The 16,468-nt window shown below is 40.3% G+C and overlaps 1 protein-coding gene across 2 annotated transcripts in view; it reads right to left on the bottom strand.

The window, feature by feature from the left end:
* Positions 1-16,468, bottom strand: part of rbks (ribokinase) — a 52,059-nt gene that overhangs the window by 749 nt on the left and 34,842 nt on the right. For both annotated transcript variants that reach the window (XM_051948322.1, XM_022210646.2), the window contains exon 8: positions 8,567-8,755. In XM_051948322.1, coding sequence (XP_051804282.1) covers positions 8,567-8,755 — 189 coding nt within the window. The remainder of the gene's footprint in view (positions 1-8,566; positions 8,756-16,468) is intronic.

Raw genomic sequence — 16,468 nt, 5'->3', positions numbered from 1 at the left:
CTGTGAAGAAACAATATTACAGCAATGCTTTATTAAATTTTACCTGTGGTGCAAACAATTTTGCTGTCCACAGCTGTGTGCCCTGCTCAGCAGGAGCCACAAGTATGTGCTTATATAGAAATAAGACTGATACTGTAATAAAAAACAATGATTTAAAATTCAAAATGATTCATACTGCATTTTGGTGGGAACTGGAACACTCAAGTTAAATATGAAAATGAGAGAAAGAATCATTTTTAAATGTAATAAACTGCCAACAGTAGGGGGTGCTGTGGCATTTGTCAGCTGTTTCTCTTGCGCTGCTGCCTGAAGCCTCACTCGTTTCAAGTGACTTGTGTGTTTCTCAGTCAGGTCTTTGTATGAAAGGCTTTAATCTTTTTCGTGTAATGCCCACAGAGTCATAAATTTGACGTAGTGAGCTCATGAAACATCCTAAATGCGGTTTGATTGTTCTACAGGATCCTTTAATATTTGAAAAAGAATTTTTCACTGAAGACATGGAAAGCCAAAAGTGTTGACTGAATACATTATTACCTGTTCAAACAACTGAGAATTTAAAAAAAAGAAAAAAAACCCAGTATGCTGTTTAGTCCCCACATGGTTGCTAATCAACAAACTACTAGTTTTTTTTTCTAAAACAGCTTAATAATCAAAATAAATGAATAAAACTAGCAAACAATTGCTTTTCAAAGTCAGCTGAACAGCACATGGCTGCTTTTTGGCTTCACCATAACTGCCAACAGCTCAGGGTTTGGCTATCACAGTGTCATAAATCTTGCTTCTTCTCTGCTCATCTATTGATAAAGACGGAATGTGCAGTCTACGCCCCAGAGGGGGTTGGCTGGGACGGGATGCCGAGGGGAAGGGAGGGTGGGTGGGGGGGCTCGCTGATGGGAAAAGGCACAATGGTATGTGGCGACACGCTCATGTTTAACCACAAATGGCCCCCCGACGCTGGTTCTCACAAGCCCAGCTCCATTACTCATCACCTCGGCTCTCACAAGAGTTCATTGCACTCTCTCTTCTGAGCACCTCTGTAAGCTGCCCCTCCCCTCACTCTCCAACCTCAAAGTAACCCTTTTGTCAGTGTGATGCTCCTCAGTTGAGTGGAGATGATTCAGTGACATGGGGCAAAAACAGAAACCCTAACTCTGACCCTGACCAAGCGGAGAGGGCACTGAAGACAGAGGACCAAACAGGGCCCATGGACCTGTCACCTAAACGGATATTATCTAAACAAGCATTCTTTGTTCACCCATATGCAGCATATGAAAAAAAAATCCGATTTGACATTTGAAAAGGCCATTATTTGAAACCCCTCCTCCACCCCGGTGCTCACCACTGGTGTGACTCCTGGACTGCAGAGATGCTGGAAAGAGTGAGATCAGAGATGAAACATTTCGCAGGCCTGGTGGATTTCCATGTTTAAACCCGTGGTGTGTTTACGTCTCCTGTCTGGTAGCTGGGCTGGGCTACAATACAGCCAGCGTTTGGAAATAAGGCTTTGGTGGAGCGGTCCCACTGGTTTGGTTCTGGCCCGTCTCCCAGTTCGCACGTCACGGCTGAGACGATGATACCACTCCTGAGTGGGGGTTGGTGTTTGGGAACGCTGCACGGTGCGGCGAGGAGGACGGTTTGAACAGCAAGATTAGATGATAGAAACCAGAAGATTTCAGTCCACATAGTCATGACAATAGATGATTATTTTTTAATTGCAGGCCACTTCATTTCTCATTTACGTTTTAAATCACCTGTTGACTTTACAGTAATCTGCCATTAAATCCCTGCAAAGACGCCACCATTGTCTTGTCACATTACAACTGGGTGGAGCTGAAACAGGTTTCTGAAAACTAAGACCGGCATTTAGAGTCTAACTCATTAAAAGCCTGCACTATTGTTTTCATAAATAAACAATTAACCCGTTATTGTGATCTTTTCCTGATGGGGGGAAAACAAATGTCTGTTACAGGTAGTATCTATAATCTGAATAAATTTGTTCTGTCAGGAGCTCTTTAAATGAGTCAAAACTGGACCAAAGTTACCAAAATTCAATGGGACTCATATTATGGAGGGAAAAAAGACTTCATATGAGCAGCTGATTACCTGACATGTAAAGTTTAATCATGTTAAATGAATAATGAATGTTTACATGCAGATACCACTGATTTGGAACATTGTGATCTGATGATTTGGTGAAATCTATCTGTCTAACCTGGTGTGGGTCGAAATTTCAGAAAGTTAATTTCAACTTGTGCGATTTCAAAAGCTTGAAATTTTTTTGAAAAGGCTTTGCAGGATTCATGAATTCAGAAAGAAGATTCATTGGCCAGTCTTCAAAAAATATAAGTTGAACTCACATCAACATGCACGCCGTCAAGCATAATCCAATAAGATTCATTTCACCGGTCATAGGATTCCATACAGTGAATATTTAAATGTTCTTTTTGAGTTTGTTTATTTAAGATTTTAAAGTTCAATGTAAAATTACCTTCTGAAAATTTGAAAGAGGGGAACATAAAGTAAAATGTTTCAATGCCATAAATTTGGTTACATAGAGGTTTCAATATAATTCAAAATTAAAAATATTCAGTAGTCTTAAAATGTTATTAGGTCCTGAAGATTCTTATATCCTATTACGAATTAGAAATTTGTACTTTTGATTTAGACCCCAAAAAGTAGGCATGTGCATATGCTTGGTATTAATGAAAAGGATGTGATAAATTTGCAACGTTTTGTCCACTTGGTCACTGCAAAGCCAACATTCACTCTCAATTTACCTCTGTTTTGGTCTCCGCCAGCTCCTGAGACAAGTATTTGTCAATCTCAATGTACTGTTTGTACATCCTTAGTGAATGGAAAGTAGCCTAGCCGCACTAGACCCAGCTCTGAAGACGCAAGGGTCTAGTTACCCTCGGTAAGCCTCGAGGCTGGATGCTCCTAAAACTGGCCGACGAATCACCATGAAGTGTAGAGTCAGAAGGCAGGCATAACTAAGTGATGACAGAGGCGCGACGATTCTGACAGAAACAACCGGAAACAACTAGCCTAGCCGCGCTAGACAACCCACGGCAACAAATTTAATTCTCTGCAAGGGTCGACAACAAAAACGACAACAGTCGTTGAGTTCCATTAGCACCGACTCTGAATAATCTTTCTGTTAACATGTCTGTAATATACTTGAGCTTCACCCATTGACTGTATAAATAAGGCTTCACCGAACTCCCGCATCCTCTGATTTCCAGCGCTCTAGGAACTACGTCAGCCTTTTCGTTGCGCTGATTGGTTGTACGTATACCTACTCAACTGCTGCAGAGTGATTTGAAAGACAACCTTTTAGCCCGCCTCCCTCCCTGTCGAGAGTTCCTAGACCCTTGTGTCTTCAGAGTTGGGTCTAGCGCGGCTAGGCTAAATGGAAAGAGCTATTATTTAAAATTTTCCTTGGCAAAAATTTGTGTCTGGGCAGGTGAGCTGGTATGCTGAGCTGCAGTCAGTGAGGAGGGGTGAGTGAAGAGACAGGTGGGGTTACATCTCAACAATTTTAAGGCAGGAAGGAATTATTTTTATGGCAAAAACTAGTTAAATATGTTACTTTGATACACAGATGTGTTTTTAGAGGTTAATATTAAATCAGTGACCATTTATAGTATAATATGAACTACAAAATATCAAAATACCACCAATATCAATGCTTTAAGGAACCAGTAAAACAGATCAACAATTGAGTAAAAATGTCATCTTTATGAACCTCACTATGCAATTTTATAGTAAACGTACATCTAAGTAAGTACTCGTAAACTAACAAAAGAGGACATCAGTGTTTTTGTCTTAACGTCAGCTCATTTGACTGCTGGAGCCACCATCCAACCTTTCTGTGTCTTACTAACAATGTCTCTATCCCTGAGACTGGCATGTGACGCTCAAGTGAATGAAGCTCAACGAGGCTGACAAGCGCTACCCCCTTCAGCTCTGCTGCCGCTGCCCTCGACACAGTTTGGTGAAGGTTAGATCTGGAGGCCTGTCAATCAAGTGACACATGCACTTGCCGTGGATGAGCTGTGATGCTCTCGCTGGTTGGCTCCGTCCGCCACGTCTTGACCTACACTCCGTTCCTCTGCCTGTTCTCTGCTGGTACTCACAATGAAGTTAGAAATTAGGATGGCAGACACCCGGTAACAAGCTCACCAAATGAACAAAGTATGCTTCCAGAACTTCTCTACAGTTGGATGTGTTTGTGCACTGACACTGAAATAAAGTGTGTGACCAGAGAGCTAATGTAAATTATAATATTAATTACAATGACCAAACATGTCTAAATTCAAAACAACACTGAAAAATCTTCAGCCACTTAAAGCCTCCAATCTGTTGCTATCAACACTTTTAAATCTGGTGGTTTGTTACTGACAGAACTACAGGACTAGGATTTTTGTTAACAGTTGTTGTAGAAGTACGAGTGCTATGTGCTTGGAATAAAGAGCGAAACAGTTAATACAAGCAGCAGTAACTGCCATGGCTGCACAGGCAAACAAAGGAGTCCATACAGAAACAGAAGTCTATCAACAGAAAATCCAAAGACAACAGTAGCGCCCACACGCTTTGATTGACAAGTGATCTTTGTAGAATGAAGCAGACACCGCAGCAGCGAACGCTAAGCACCACAGACAGACAGAAAACACAAAACCTATAGAAAATGCAGATTTCATGAAGAGTTCCACATTGTATGTCTGTCATGTTACGAAGTCTGCTTCACCCACTGAACCTCTCAAGTCTCCACAACCTGTGAGTGGGTTTCTCACCCAGAGGTCTCCTGCGATCTTGACTCCCATCTTGGTCTGACAGATGGAGCTATGTGCAGTTAACTCCTGAAGCCTACAGCCTTTGTCAATGAAAGACACCCTGGGGAGAGCAAAGACCATCTGAGGGGCAGCGATGACTAACAGCGGCTTCCACGCCCGGAAGCTTGCAGTAAGACTCGCAAACAGCCGGGGATGACTCTTCTGAAGTAACAAGAGAGGAAGACTCGAGAGATCAAAAACACATTTAATTGGACCAATTAGGCCCCTCACATCTTTGATCCATCTGCAGTGCTTTGTCTTAGTTCTCTATCAGCCTTTTGTGTATAACACTGATCGACATGACTACGCGCTGGCAGAGGTCTGGGTTGCTAAACAGCAGCTGCTGTAGCACGTGCAATCCATTAAAACCTGGTGATGTGGCAGTTTTTCTCATTGTGTCATGCTGACCAGAGTTTGCAGGGTTGAGGAATGCACTGCTCAGGAGGTATTCCCTTACTTTGAGCTTCCAGGAAGGAATCATGCAATTGGTCTTCAGACATCTGTAGTCATTGGAGAAAACTGGGAATAATTTGACTGCCCAGACCCACTGTACCACTGTAATGTCTGGTTTAGACAGCACTGTCTACCTTTTGCCCTACACACTGGACCTCCCGGAGCAGTGGAAACCAAGGCCACCCAAGTCCTGCTGAGGCAAAAAGCGCTGGATGTGTGTGTGTGTGTGTGTGTGTGTGCGTACTAAAGTCTCATCTTACTGTCCACACCAAACAGCAAAGGCTGTGATCTCAGCAAGGGAAGCCTGTACTCAATTTAAAACAAAAGGGACACGAATGGATAAAGGAGGAGGGATGGGGGAGACCCACAGTAGATGAGTGGATTTGCTTTGTTATTCATCCAGATTCCCGGCCCTGACTCAGCCCATAATTGCTCTTGCTGTGTTAAATGTGTTATTCAGACAGTTGCAGGAGGAGAAGATGATGAAATAGTTACTGTGAAAAGAAAGCTAAATGATTTTGCAGCCACAGTGGCACTCCATTAGCCAAGCCTGATAAATCAATCAATTGGACATATAACAACCGGGACAAGCTAGAACATAGCGACAAAATTGTAAAAAAGTGGATTCGTGTTTGTTTCCGATTTCAAGCGCGTCACGCCACCTGCGGCGCCCAGCTGAACAGTAGCTTAGCTAAAACAGCGCAAAACCGCAAGTGACTCACTGTGTTGATATCGAAGAATTGCAGGCAAAAACGCCGCTTCAAATCACAGCCTGACATTAGCGAAACCAGAGAGTTGCAACAAGAAAAATCTAGCTGCTAAAAGGCTTGAAGGCAATCTTTCATAAGCATTTCCATCAATAGAGAAGAAAAAAAAAACGTCAAAGCAGTAAGAACAGCAGATGTGATCATAACTAAGAGGCCGTGTTACCAGAATAAGCTCAGAAGTGAATAATGATTCTGATAACAACCTGTTGTTTTTCCCCTCTCCAGTAAAAAAAAAGAAAAAAAGAGCTTTACTGGAAGAGGGATTATGATGTCCAAAAGAGTTAAACACAACAGAATTTATGGGCCCATCAAAGAACAGACGGGGTGGGGTGAGAGTGTGTGTGTCTAGGAGGGGGGACATGCAGCAGGCCCGACCACAGCTTTCTGCTGACTGATGCAGGCCCAAGAGGTGAGTCATGGGAGGGGATGGGGGAGCAGGAGCAGGGGTGGTGGGTAAGTGCTCCTGGGGGCTATTGGGAAGTGAGGAGGGTGAAGATGGTGAATAAGGGCAGTTATGTGTGTCTGCTTTAAAATGAGGGGGCGAAGAGGAGGTCACACACCGTGCAAGAAAAGCCAGCGCTTTGTTCTTGAAATGCCAAAGTGACCTGGGATAAGCAGCGGCAGGGACTTTGGAATGTGTCTGCAAACACAGTTACACAGACTGAAGAACCACTCTTTGAGGTCTTTATTTGCTGTTTTTTCCTTACATTCACATCATGTGAAGTGGGTTTCATCTAAAGTTTAAACTACATTGCTTGTAAATGGTTTTACTTCAGTTTTAACTGTACTGCATGATGTGCAGCATGTGGAAATTACAGCACAATAAAGGTCCTCGGGGGAAGTATTGTGCAAAAGAACCCATTACACAAACAATTAAACCTCACCAGGTTTGATTAAAGCAGAGAAGTGATTAACACCCCTGTGAGATGACGTATTTGGTTGGTAGAACACGCGCACCACAAAACCCTCAGTGGCAGGAAACGCAAACATCGAACCGAGGCTGGTGTGACGAATACAAACCACAGAGGCCAGTGTGAAATGACTCAAGCGACGCTCGGCCTCTTTTAAAGATTCAAATCAGTGAAGGGAAACAGGAGCTGGTCACCACATCCCCAGTGATCTTACACTGTTAAGCTTGAGCAATATACAGATCTGCAGCTCTGCTAAAGCTCAGAGATGCAAGAGTTTACTCTCCTGTGATGACTGGCAAGGAAAAAAAATGGAATTGGGCATCTAAAGATTTTTTGATGAATAATTTTTTTCCCCTCTGTTATTGCTGGAAAGAATACGAAATTACTTTCAGTGTGTGTATTTCAGTCAGAAATGCGTTAAATTGCATAATTTTCCACATAAACTATTTTTCCTTTTTCTAATATGGAAAGTTCTGTTACCTCCAAATAAGCATACCTAACTACTGACATATAGAACATGTGGGAAAAAAAACACTTGCGTAATTAAATTACATATTGAGTGGAATTGAATAGTATAAAAAATAAGTAAACAGTAAACAGTAGTAAAGGACACTACTGCATTAAGTGTGTATACATCCAACCATATATGTACTGTGTATATATAATCAGTGCTAAAACAACTGGTCGTTAAATAGTTTAGCAAATAAATTTATCAACAAGATGATGATGGACTTAATGTTAAAAGTGACAATTTGCTGATTTATATCCTTTTCTTTCATCATTAGTTCAATATCTTTTGAATTTGTCAGAACAGTAAGCAGCAATTGTACATGCCAACTTTAAAAAGTTAAATATTGAAACAGATTATTCAAGTAATGACTTGAGGCTTATCTGATGAGTAAACAGACCATACTAGTGATGCCAACATGCTCACAATTGAAATGGTGATGAGGATGTCATTAGTTTTACAGGCATTTTGTCAGGTTTACAACTAACATCTACTGTCCCGCACAGGCATGTTTAATTTTGAAGATACATATTTTTTTGATTGAGGTCTTAGTTCTAGAAGCATCCTACTAGCTTCAAAAGCCCCCAAATGATTGTTTTGGTATCATATAAAACAAAGACAACAGCAAACGCTCAAAAATTCAGAAAGTGATACAGTCAATGGGATTGTACTTTTGCTTAAAAATTCTGTTAACAGTGAACAGATTGCAATGCTTATTTTAGGCTGATGTCAATGTTTTATTTGAAGCTTAGCAGCTGATACATCCCATCATTGTTGAGAAAATTTGCTATAAATTGCATGTTACTAATAGTGGTGCTAAATGAACAGTCAGGGTATCACCAAAGTCAGTAACATTTAACCTCTAGGAATAATGCTTGTGCATACTTTGCTAATGATTAGCTAAGTGGTTAAGAACTTCCAGTTCAGTCTGACATGGTGGGTCGATCAACAATGACATCTAAGACTTCACCTCGAGCCAAAAGATACTGCAATGAGCTTTTATGGTTACTATTTTCTGATAATTTATAGACTAATGATGAAAATAATTGAATGATTGAAAACTGAAGTACAGAAGGAGTACATGTGACATCTTACTGTAGTGTCCACGGCTGTGACAGCAGAAACTGGCATGTGTTTTGATGTAGACTCCTGTGCCTTGAGCACCACGCTGCCCTGGGGTCCTAAAGTGATGATGACTGACCCGCAGCCTCGCTTCAGCAGCTCCTGACCAGCGCGATGTGCTTCCTCCACATTAGTTACTGAGGAACCAGTGAGCAGCTCTGCCTGTATGGAAAACACATAAGCATTAAAGCAAAATATGATAATGGGACACTGTGTTTGACATGTTCTCTTAAATGAGTCTTTCTCTTTTAAATGCCAGCGAGCCAAGTAAATCAGAGGTTCGGAATTAAAATTAAAGATAGAGCAAAACCAGCACTGGGGTGGGATAGTGGGAGGATAAATAAGGAACAGCATTATGGAAATTCCCCAAGGCAAAACCCCAGCACCACAAACTGCGTGCAAGGTATCAAAGCAATGGCTTCATTTTCTGCTTTTTTCTAAAAACATGTTTGTTTTCCCCCTTTATTGAACACAGTTAAGTATATCACAATCATTTATGTCCAAGAATCGCTAATTAGTAGTGTATTGCTTACTTGCTATAGCTTTCTGTTCTGTGTTAACAGTTCTGCCATGAGTCAGCACTTAATTACACACTGACCGTGGTTAGGCAGACTCATAAAACACATTCAGTCTGTTAAGGATTTGCTGGATCTGTCAGCAGTCTGCAGGCCAAACATTTTCAAAGAGTAGATCCTCTGACTGTGCTGGTTCATCTGGCTCCAAAATGACTAAACAGTGACAAAGCAGCACTCAACAGCTGATGTTTGAGGAACTTCAAGGACACATAGAACCACAGTAGTTCTGTCCACAGTAAGAGGCACCCCTGATACAGATGACAACAGAATTATTCATGACCTGTAATGCATCTGCACGGCACAAGTTTATTTTCAAGCTTAACAATTACATTATTCAAGGAAAAATTCCTTACCGTACAAATTTTTACGGCTCTTTTTTACTGTAAGAGTTGATTATTATTTTAAATTTTTCCTTTTTCGTGATTGTACTTGACTAATTTTGCTGAGTTTTATTTTCAGTTTGCAAAACCATTACCCAAAGACTTAAACTAATTAAATCTGACCTTTGAACACAAAATTATGTCTTTATAAATTGCAAAACACTAAATTACATGCACAATCCTGAGTATACAACTCATATTAGCAATTTCATTGCTTATTACAATGCAGCATGTGTCTGCAAGCATTTATCCTTTCCTTGCCTAGTGAAGTTAGCGGCATTGCAACTAATTACTTCACAGAGGAGAACCACAGCATTACTGTACTAATGTTTGTGTCTGTACTGTTTTAGGTGATTACAGTTAACTTACAAGTGATGCAAACATATAAGGTTTAGAGTAGGGCTGCATTATTGCTAAAGTAAGAATTCTAATTTAAAATTTTTGGACAATTAAACAGATCATTGCTTTCATGTGAATTCAGAGCATCTCCTTGAGACAACACATAATTTAATAGTAGCCTACCCAAAATGCTTTGCTTGCTGAACATTTGCATGTCATCAAACAATGCAATTTATCAATGGTACCCAAATATCTTACATGCATCCTAAAGGAGACACTCATTGGGCAGCTGTGCACAGAGGCCTCTAGTCTCCAACAGACAGCGATGATTGTGAAAAAAGTGAATAAGGCCTTCTAATGTCAAACGTCAAATTTACCTACAATGATTGTATCTGCATTGGTTGCATCACAGGTAATCAATGCAATATAAACATGGGAAGACCAATATCGATATTTGCTAAATGTATATATATATATGTGTGTGTGTGTGTGTGTGTGTGTGTGTGTGTGCTCAGGTGCTGGCTATACTTGTGGGGACCAAATGTCCCCACAACTGTAGGAAAACCGAAAACAATGTCACTTGTGGGGACCTCATTCCGGTCCCCACAAGTTTAAACAGTGTTTTCTTGGCCATGTTGTTGTTACTGAAAAAAGTAAAAGTGCAAGTTTCTTTAGGGTTAGCCATTCTTTTGGTCTGGGTTAAGGTTAGGGTTAGGGTAAGGGTTAGAGGTTAGATATGAATGGTAGTCAATGGTATGTCCCCACAATGATAGAAAAACACAGCGTATGTGTGTGTGTGTGTTCTCAACATGTAAATAAACCAACTCATAGTTTTAATCACACTCTTGACCTTGTCCTGACTTATGGCATAGAAATTGAAGAGTTAACAGTATTTCCCCAGAACCCTCTTCTTTCTGACCATTTTATGATAACGTTTCAATTTAAAGTAAAGGATTGTTCAGCAGCTGAGAACAATTATCATTACAGTAGGTGTTTGTCTGACAATTCAGTATCTAAATTTAAGGAAATAATACCCTCACTGTTTACTTCAGCAACATTTACTGATAAATCAGAAGGCAAATATTATTATTTTACCCCCACAGAAGTGGATTATTATGTTAATAATGCTTCAGCCTCACTGCGTACAACTCTTGATAGTGTTGCACCTGTAAAAAAGAAAGTTATATCTCAGAGAAGACTTGCTCCTTGGTATAATTCCCAGCTGCGGACTTTAAAGCAGGCATCCCGAAAGCTGGAAAGAAAGTGGTATTCCACTAATTCAGAGGAAGTGTATGTGGCTTGGAAAAATAGTCTAGTAATCTATAAAAAAGCTCTTCGTAATGCCAGGACAACTTATTATTCATCTTTAATAGATGAGAACAAGAACAACCCTAGGTTTCTCTTTAGCACTGTAGCCAGGCTGACAAAGAGTCAGAGCTCTGTTGAACCTTGTATTCCTTTAGCTTTAACCAGTAACGACTTCATGAGCTTCTTTACACATAAAATAGTTATGATTAGAGATAAAATTAATCTGGCCCTTCCTACAAATGTCACAGATGCTTTTGAATTGGCTGTTAGACCTGATGAATCTTTAGAATTCTTCACTCCTATATGTCTCTCTGAACTAATTTCAACAGTTTCTACATCCAAACCATCAACATGTCTTTTAGATCCTATCCCAACTAGACTCTTCAAGGAGATTTTACCTTTAATTAATTCTTCAATGTTAGATCTGATTAATCTCTCTCTAGTAACAGGCTATGTACCACAGGCTTTTAAGGTTGCTGTCATCAAACCTTTGCTTAAAAAGCCCACTTTAGATCCAGATGTGTTAGCTAACTATAGACCGATATCCAACCTACCATTTCTCTCTAAAATTCTGGAAAGAACAGTTGCAAATCAATTATGTGAACACTTACAAAGGAATAATTTGTTTGAAATGTTTCAGTCAGGCTTCAGAGTGCATCATAGCACAGAAACAGCTCTAGTGAAAGTTACTAATGACCTTCTCATAGCATCAGAGTCTCTATACTTGTTTTGTTAGATCTTAGTGCAGCGTTTGACACAATCGACCACAACATTTTATTACAGCGTCTGGAACATTCAATTGGCATTAAAGGGACAGCATTGGACTGGTTTAAATCCTACTTATCAGATAGGTTCCAGTTTGTGCATGTCAACAATAACTCTTCTGAGCATACTAAAGTTAATCATGGAGTTCCTCAGGGTTCTGTCTTAGGACCGATACTTTTCACATTATACATGCTTCCTTTAGGCAATATTATTAGGAAGCATTGTATTAACTTCCATTGTTATGCAGATGACACACAATTGTATTTATCTATGAAGCCAGATGAAACTGATCAGTTAGCTAGACTGCAAGATTGTCTTAAGGACATTAAAACCTGGATGACTTTTAACTTCCTACTGCTAAATTCAGACAAAACTGAAGTCATTGTATTTGGCCCCAAACATCTTAGAAACTCGCTTTCAAAGCAAATAGTTACTCTGGATGGCATCACATTGGCCTCCAGTACTACTGTGAGGAATCTTGGAGTTATTTTTGACCAGGACATGTCCTTTAACTCACACATAAAGCAAGTCTGTAGGACTTCCTTTTTTCACCTGCGTAATATTGTAAAAATCAGGAACATTCTGTCTCAGAGTGATGCAGAAAAATTAGTTCATGCTTTTGTTACTTCCAGGCTTGACTATTGCAATTCCTTATTATCGGGTTGTCCAAATAGCTCTCTCAAACAGCTACAGTTGATCCAAAACGCTGCTGCGAGAGTACTGACAGGAGTTAGCAAAAGAGATCATATTTCCCCTATACTTGCTTCTCTTCACTGGCTTCCTGTTAAATCCAGAATAGAATTTAAAATCCTTCTTCTGACATATAAAGCTCTTAATAACCAATCTCCATCATATCTTAAAGATCTGATAGTACCTTATTATCCTAGTAGAACTCTTCGCTCTCAAGCTGCAGGCTTACTTGTTGTTCCTAGAATTTCTAAAAGTAGAATGGGAGGCAGAGCCTTCAGTTATCAGGCGCCTCTCCTGTGGAACCTGCTCCCAGTTTGGGTTCGGGAGGCAGACACCCTCTCTATTTTTAAGACCAGGCTTACAACGTTCCTTTTTGACAACTCTTATAGTTGGGGCTGACTGGGTGACCCACAGGGGTTCAGCTTGTGTCTTCATTTGCACAGCTGACTCCCTCTTGGACGTCCCTTCGTTCTGCCTCTAGTCATGCTGCTATAGGCCTATAGGCTGCTGGGGGACTTTTCTTGACGCACTGAGCCCTTCTCTATCTACCTTTACATTTAATATGTATACCGTTATTGCAGTACATTCACTCTGTTTCCCCCTGTGCTATTTCTCCGAGTGTCCCTGGTCCCAGAGCTGGATACTTCAGATCTGCGGTTGATGTTCCACCAGCTGGTCCAGTCTCCACCATGTCCACTGTGGGATGCTGCTGCTGACCTTCCTCCAGCCCTCTGCTTCCAACTCCCTTTTTCCACCAGTCAACTCTGCATTGCCTTCACTATACTGTTATGCTAACTTACATACTGTTTGAATTTTACTGCTAGCTATATATGGAGTATGTTTAATGTCAGAGCCATACATCATAAGAGTAAATTATGAGTCAGTTTTCAATGTTAGCTTATACTTTGTGTCACATATCCTGTCATGCATGTATCCAAATGTGTGTTGTGTTTTCCTTGCTTTCCCACCCCTCCCTCTTCTCCCATCCCTCCCCCTTGCCCTCTTCTGTCCTTCTCAACCCGCCCGGCCAGCAGGCAGATGGGTCCCCCCTATATAGAGCCGGGTTCTGCTCGAGGTTTCTTCCCTGTTAAAAGGGTGTTTTTCCTTGCCACTGTCGCCTTTGGGCTTGCTCTGGGGGTCAGGCATTTGGGTTCTGTAAAGCGTCTTGAGACGAGTTGACTGTAATTGACGCTATATAAATAAAATTGAATTGAATTGAATTGTGTGTGTGTGTGTGTGTGTGTGTGTGTGTGTGTGTGTGTGTGTGTGTGTGTGTGTGTGTGTATAGCAGACTAGCAGGCAACAGTGTGGGCACATTTTTTCATTTAATGGTTTTTAACTATTTTATACATTTATACTGAAGACATCAAAACTATAAAAAATACATATGGAATTGCTGCAAACAAATATATGCATATATATGTATGTGTGTGTGTGTGTGTGTGTGTAATGTTATGTTGCCACTTGACCAATACATTTTCATAAATATATTTCAGAAAGCAACAATAATTAAAATTGATGTTTAACACATAAAGTAATAAGAGTATATTGCTGTTCTGGTACTTACTGTGACATTTGGTGTTTAGAGTTTTGCAAATTTAAATTGTAGATTTTGTAGTTTACTATTAATGCATTATTTCATTTTCTGTACCTCTCTCCTGTGTCAGTGCTTACATACAAGTGCATACAGATTTACAGGAACAGCCGTACATACACATGTACACCTACACACCCACAAAAAATAGTATCATCATTACCTTAGTAATGTACAAAATATTTTTTCGGGTTTGCTTTCTCTTGTATGTCTTATTTTGACATTGTGGTGGTCCACAATAAAGATTCATTTTCTGTGCACACTATATCTATAGATTAACTGTCAGTGCTGGTAGAAGGATTTCGCTGGTATTACTAGGAGGATTCTTCCTCCTTTACCGCCATACAGATTGTGAGGCAAATGGGTCATTTGTGATATTTTAACTATACATATATTTACACATATTTTCTCTTGTTACGCACTATCTTGTTTGGTTGGTTACATCAACAATTTATGAATGCACTGCTCTAATTAAATACTGTTATGAAATTTTTCATAAGGATTTAAAATTCTTCTAATTAAAGCAGGTCAAAAACAAAGCAAAAAGTTTTAAAGGATCAGTTTTGTTAAATAAAAACCACATGTGGGGAATCAAAGAGATTTCATTTTTGTTCCTAATAAACTAGGGACACACACAGAGACAACACATTTGTTTTAGGTTGACCTTGCCCTCTAATTTTCTGCTGCATTTATAGATTTAAAATGAGTGTGCTCTGAAAGGACCAGCAGTTTGGAAAAACATACACGCATTAAAAACAAACTTCATGTTTTCGTATCATGCTCCTGTGAAAGTGTGTGTGAGATGTGGGTGATAGAAATGTGGATCAATTTTGGCACAGGAGGTCCTCAGGTGGACATCAAAGATAATCCCCCTCTCTATAAAGCACTTCAGCGTAGTATGTGGGCTGAGGATCAAAGAGTGCCTGCACTTTGTCATCCTTAAGCCTTCCTTTCACCCCTCCTACCCCTGAGCCTGGTACAGTGAGACCACACACACACACACACACACACACACACACACACACACACACACACACACACACACACACACACACACACACACACACAGAATAGTCTTTCCATTAGTTCAGAGGACATTACATTGACTTACATTCATTTCCTGGAGGCTTACTCTAACCTTGACCATATTTACTTACTGCTATGATCTACTAACCTTACCCTAACCCCAAAACACATCTCCACCTTAAAATGTGATTTGACTTGATTTATATGATGGGGACTTGTTTTCTGTCCCCGTAAGGCAGATGAGTCTCAATAATGTGACTTTTTAAGCAGGTTTAGGTCCCCACAAAGTGACTAATGCCTGCCCACACCTGTACTCAATGTGCGCCAGTGATAACCCCACATGGGCAGGTCAAGACGTCACTGACACTAGTGCTGAACAGGGGACTGAGGACCCCCCAGCCCCTCCACATACCCCCCCCCCCCCCCCCCCCCACACCCGCTTTTGTGATCTGTCAGAGTGAACAATGACCTTGGACAGTTCAAAAATAAACCGCAGAGTGTATCGGTGCTTTTAGAGCCCGCAGCCACCCCGGTGCTGTCGGATGCCAAAAGAGAAAAGAGCTGTTTTGTTAGTCATCAGCTTCACACCAGGGCAGGGAATCAATCTACCTCCCTCTGTGTACAAGAATATGAGAGAGTTGAATTACGTCTCTCTTGCAGTGTGTGTGTGCGTGCATGTGTGTGTGTGTGTGTATGCACGTGTTCAAACACAAGTGAACACCAATTTTTTAAAGCATATGCAGTATAAATCTGTTGACAAGGTGGGTGTATTTGCGAGAAAGTATATGTTCAGGCACGAAGGCTAGAACAAATGTGCTGTCATTACAATAATCTGATGTAGTTACAATTTAACTTTTAGTTAGATCTTTTTTTGTTTGCTTGTTTGTTTTATTATGTTGCAGTATCTTTCCTCACTGATGGAATTTCTCATTCTTATTCAATAGATTAGTAACTTTATTTCACATAAGGATATTTAGAAGCTTAGAATTATTATCCTAATTAGGGGGGTTGTGGATAACGATGAGGCCTTTCACATTGCAACGTTTTCTTACATTTTCTTACTTGCCTTACGATTATAGACATAATTTAAAATCATGTAACAATATAAATTATTTGCGGGAACAAGATTTAAAGGAATAAAAGTAATCTGGAGAAAATGACTACAAAAACTAAAATAAAAAATAGATATAATTTATAT

This window comes from Acanthochromis polyacanthus, chromosome 1, assembly GCF_021347895.1.
Source record: "Acanthochromis polyacanthus isolate Apoly-LR-REF ecotype Palm Island chromosome 1, KAUST_Apoly_ChrSc, whole genome shotgun sequence".
Taxonomy (NCBI): Eukaryota; Metazoa; Chordata; class Actinopteri; family Pomacentridae; genus Acanthochromis; species Acanthochromis polyacanthus.
The sequence above is the reverse complement of the archived record's forward strand: the minus strand, read 5'-3'. Positions and strand labels throughout refer to the sequence as shown.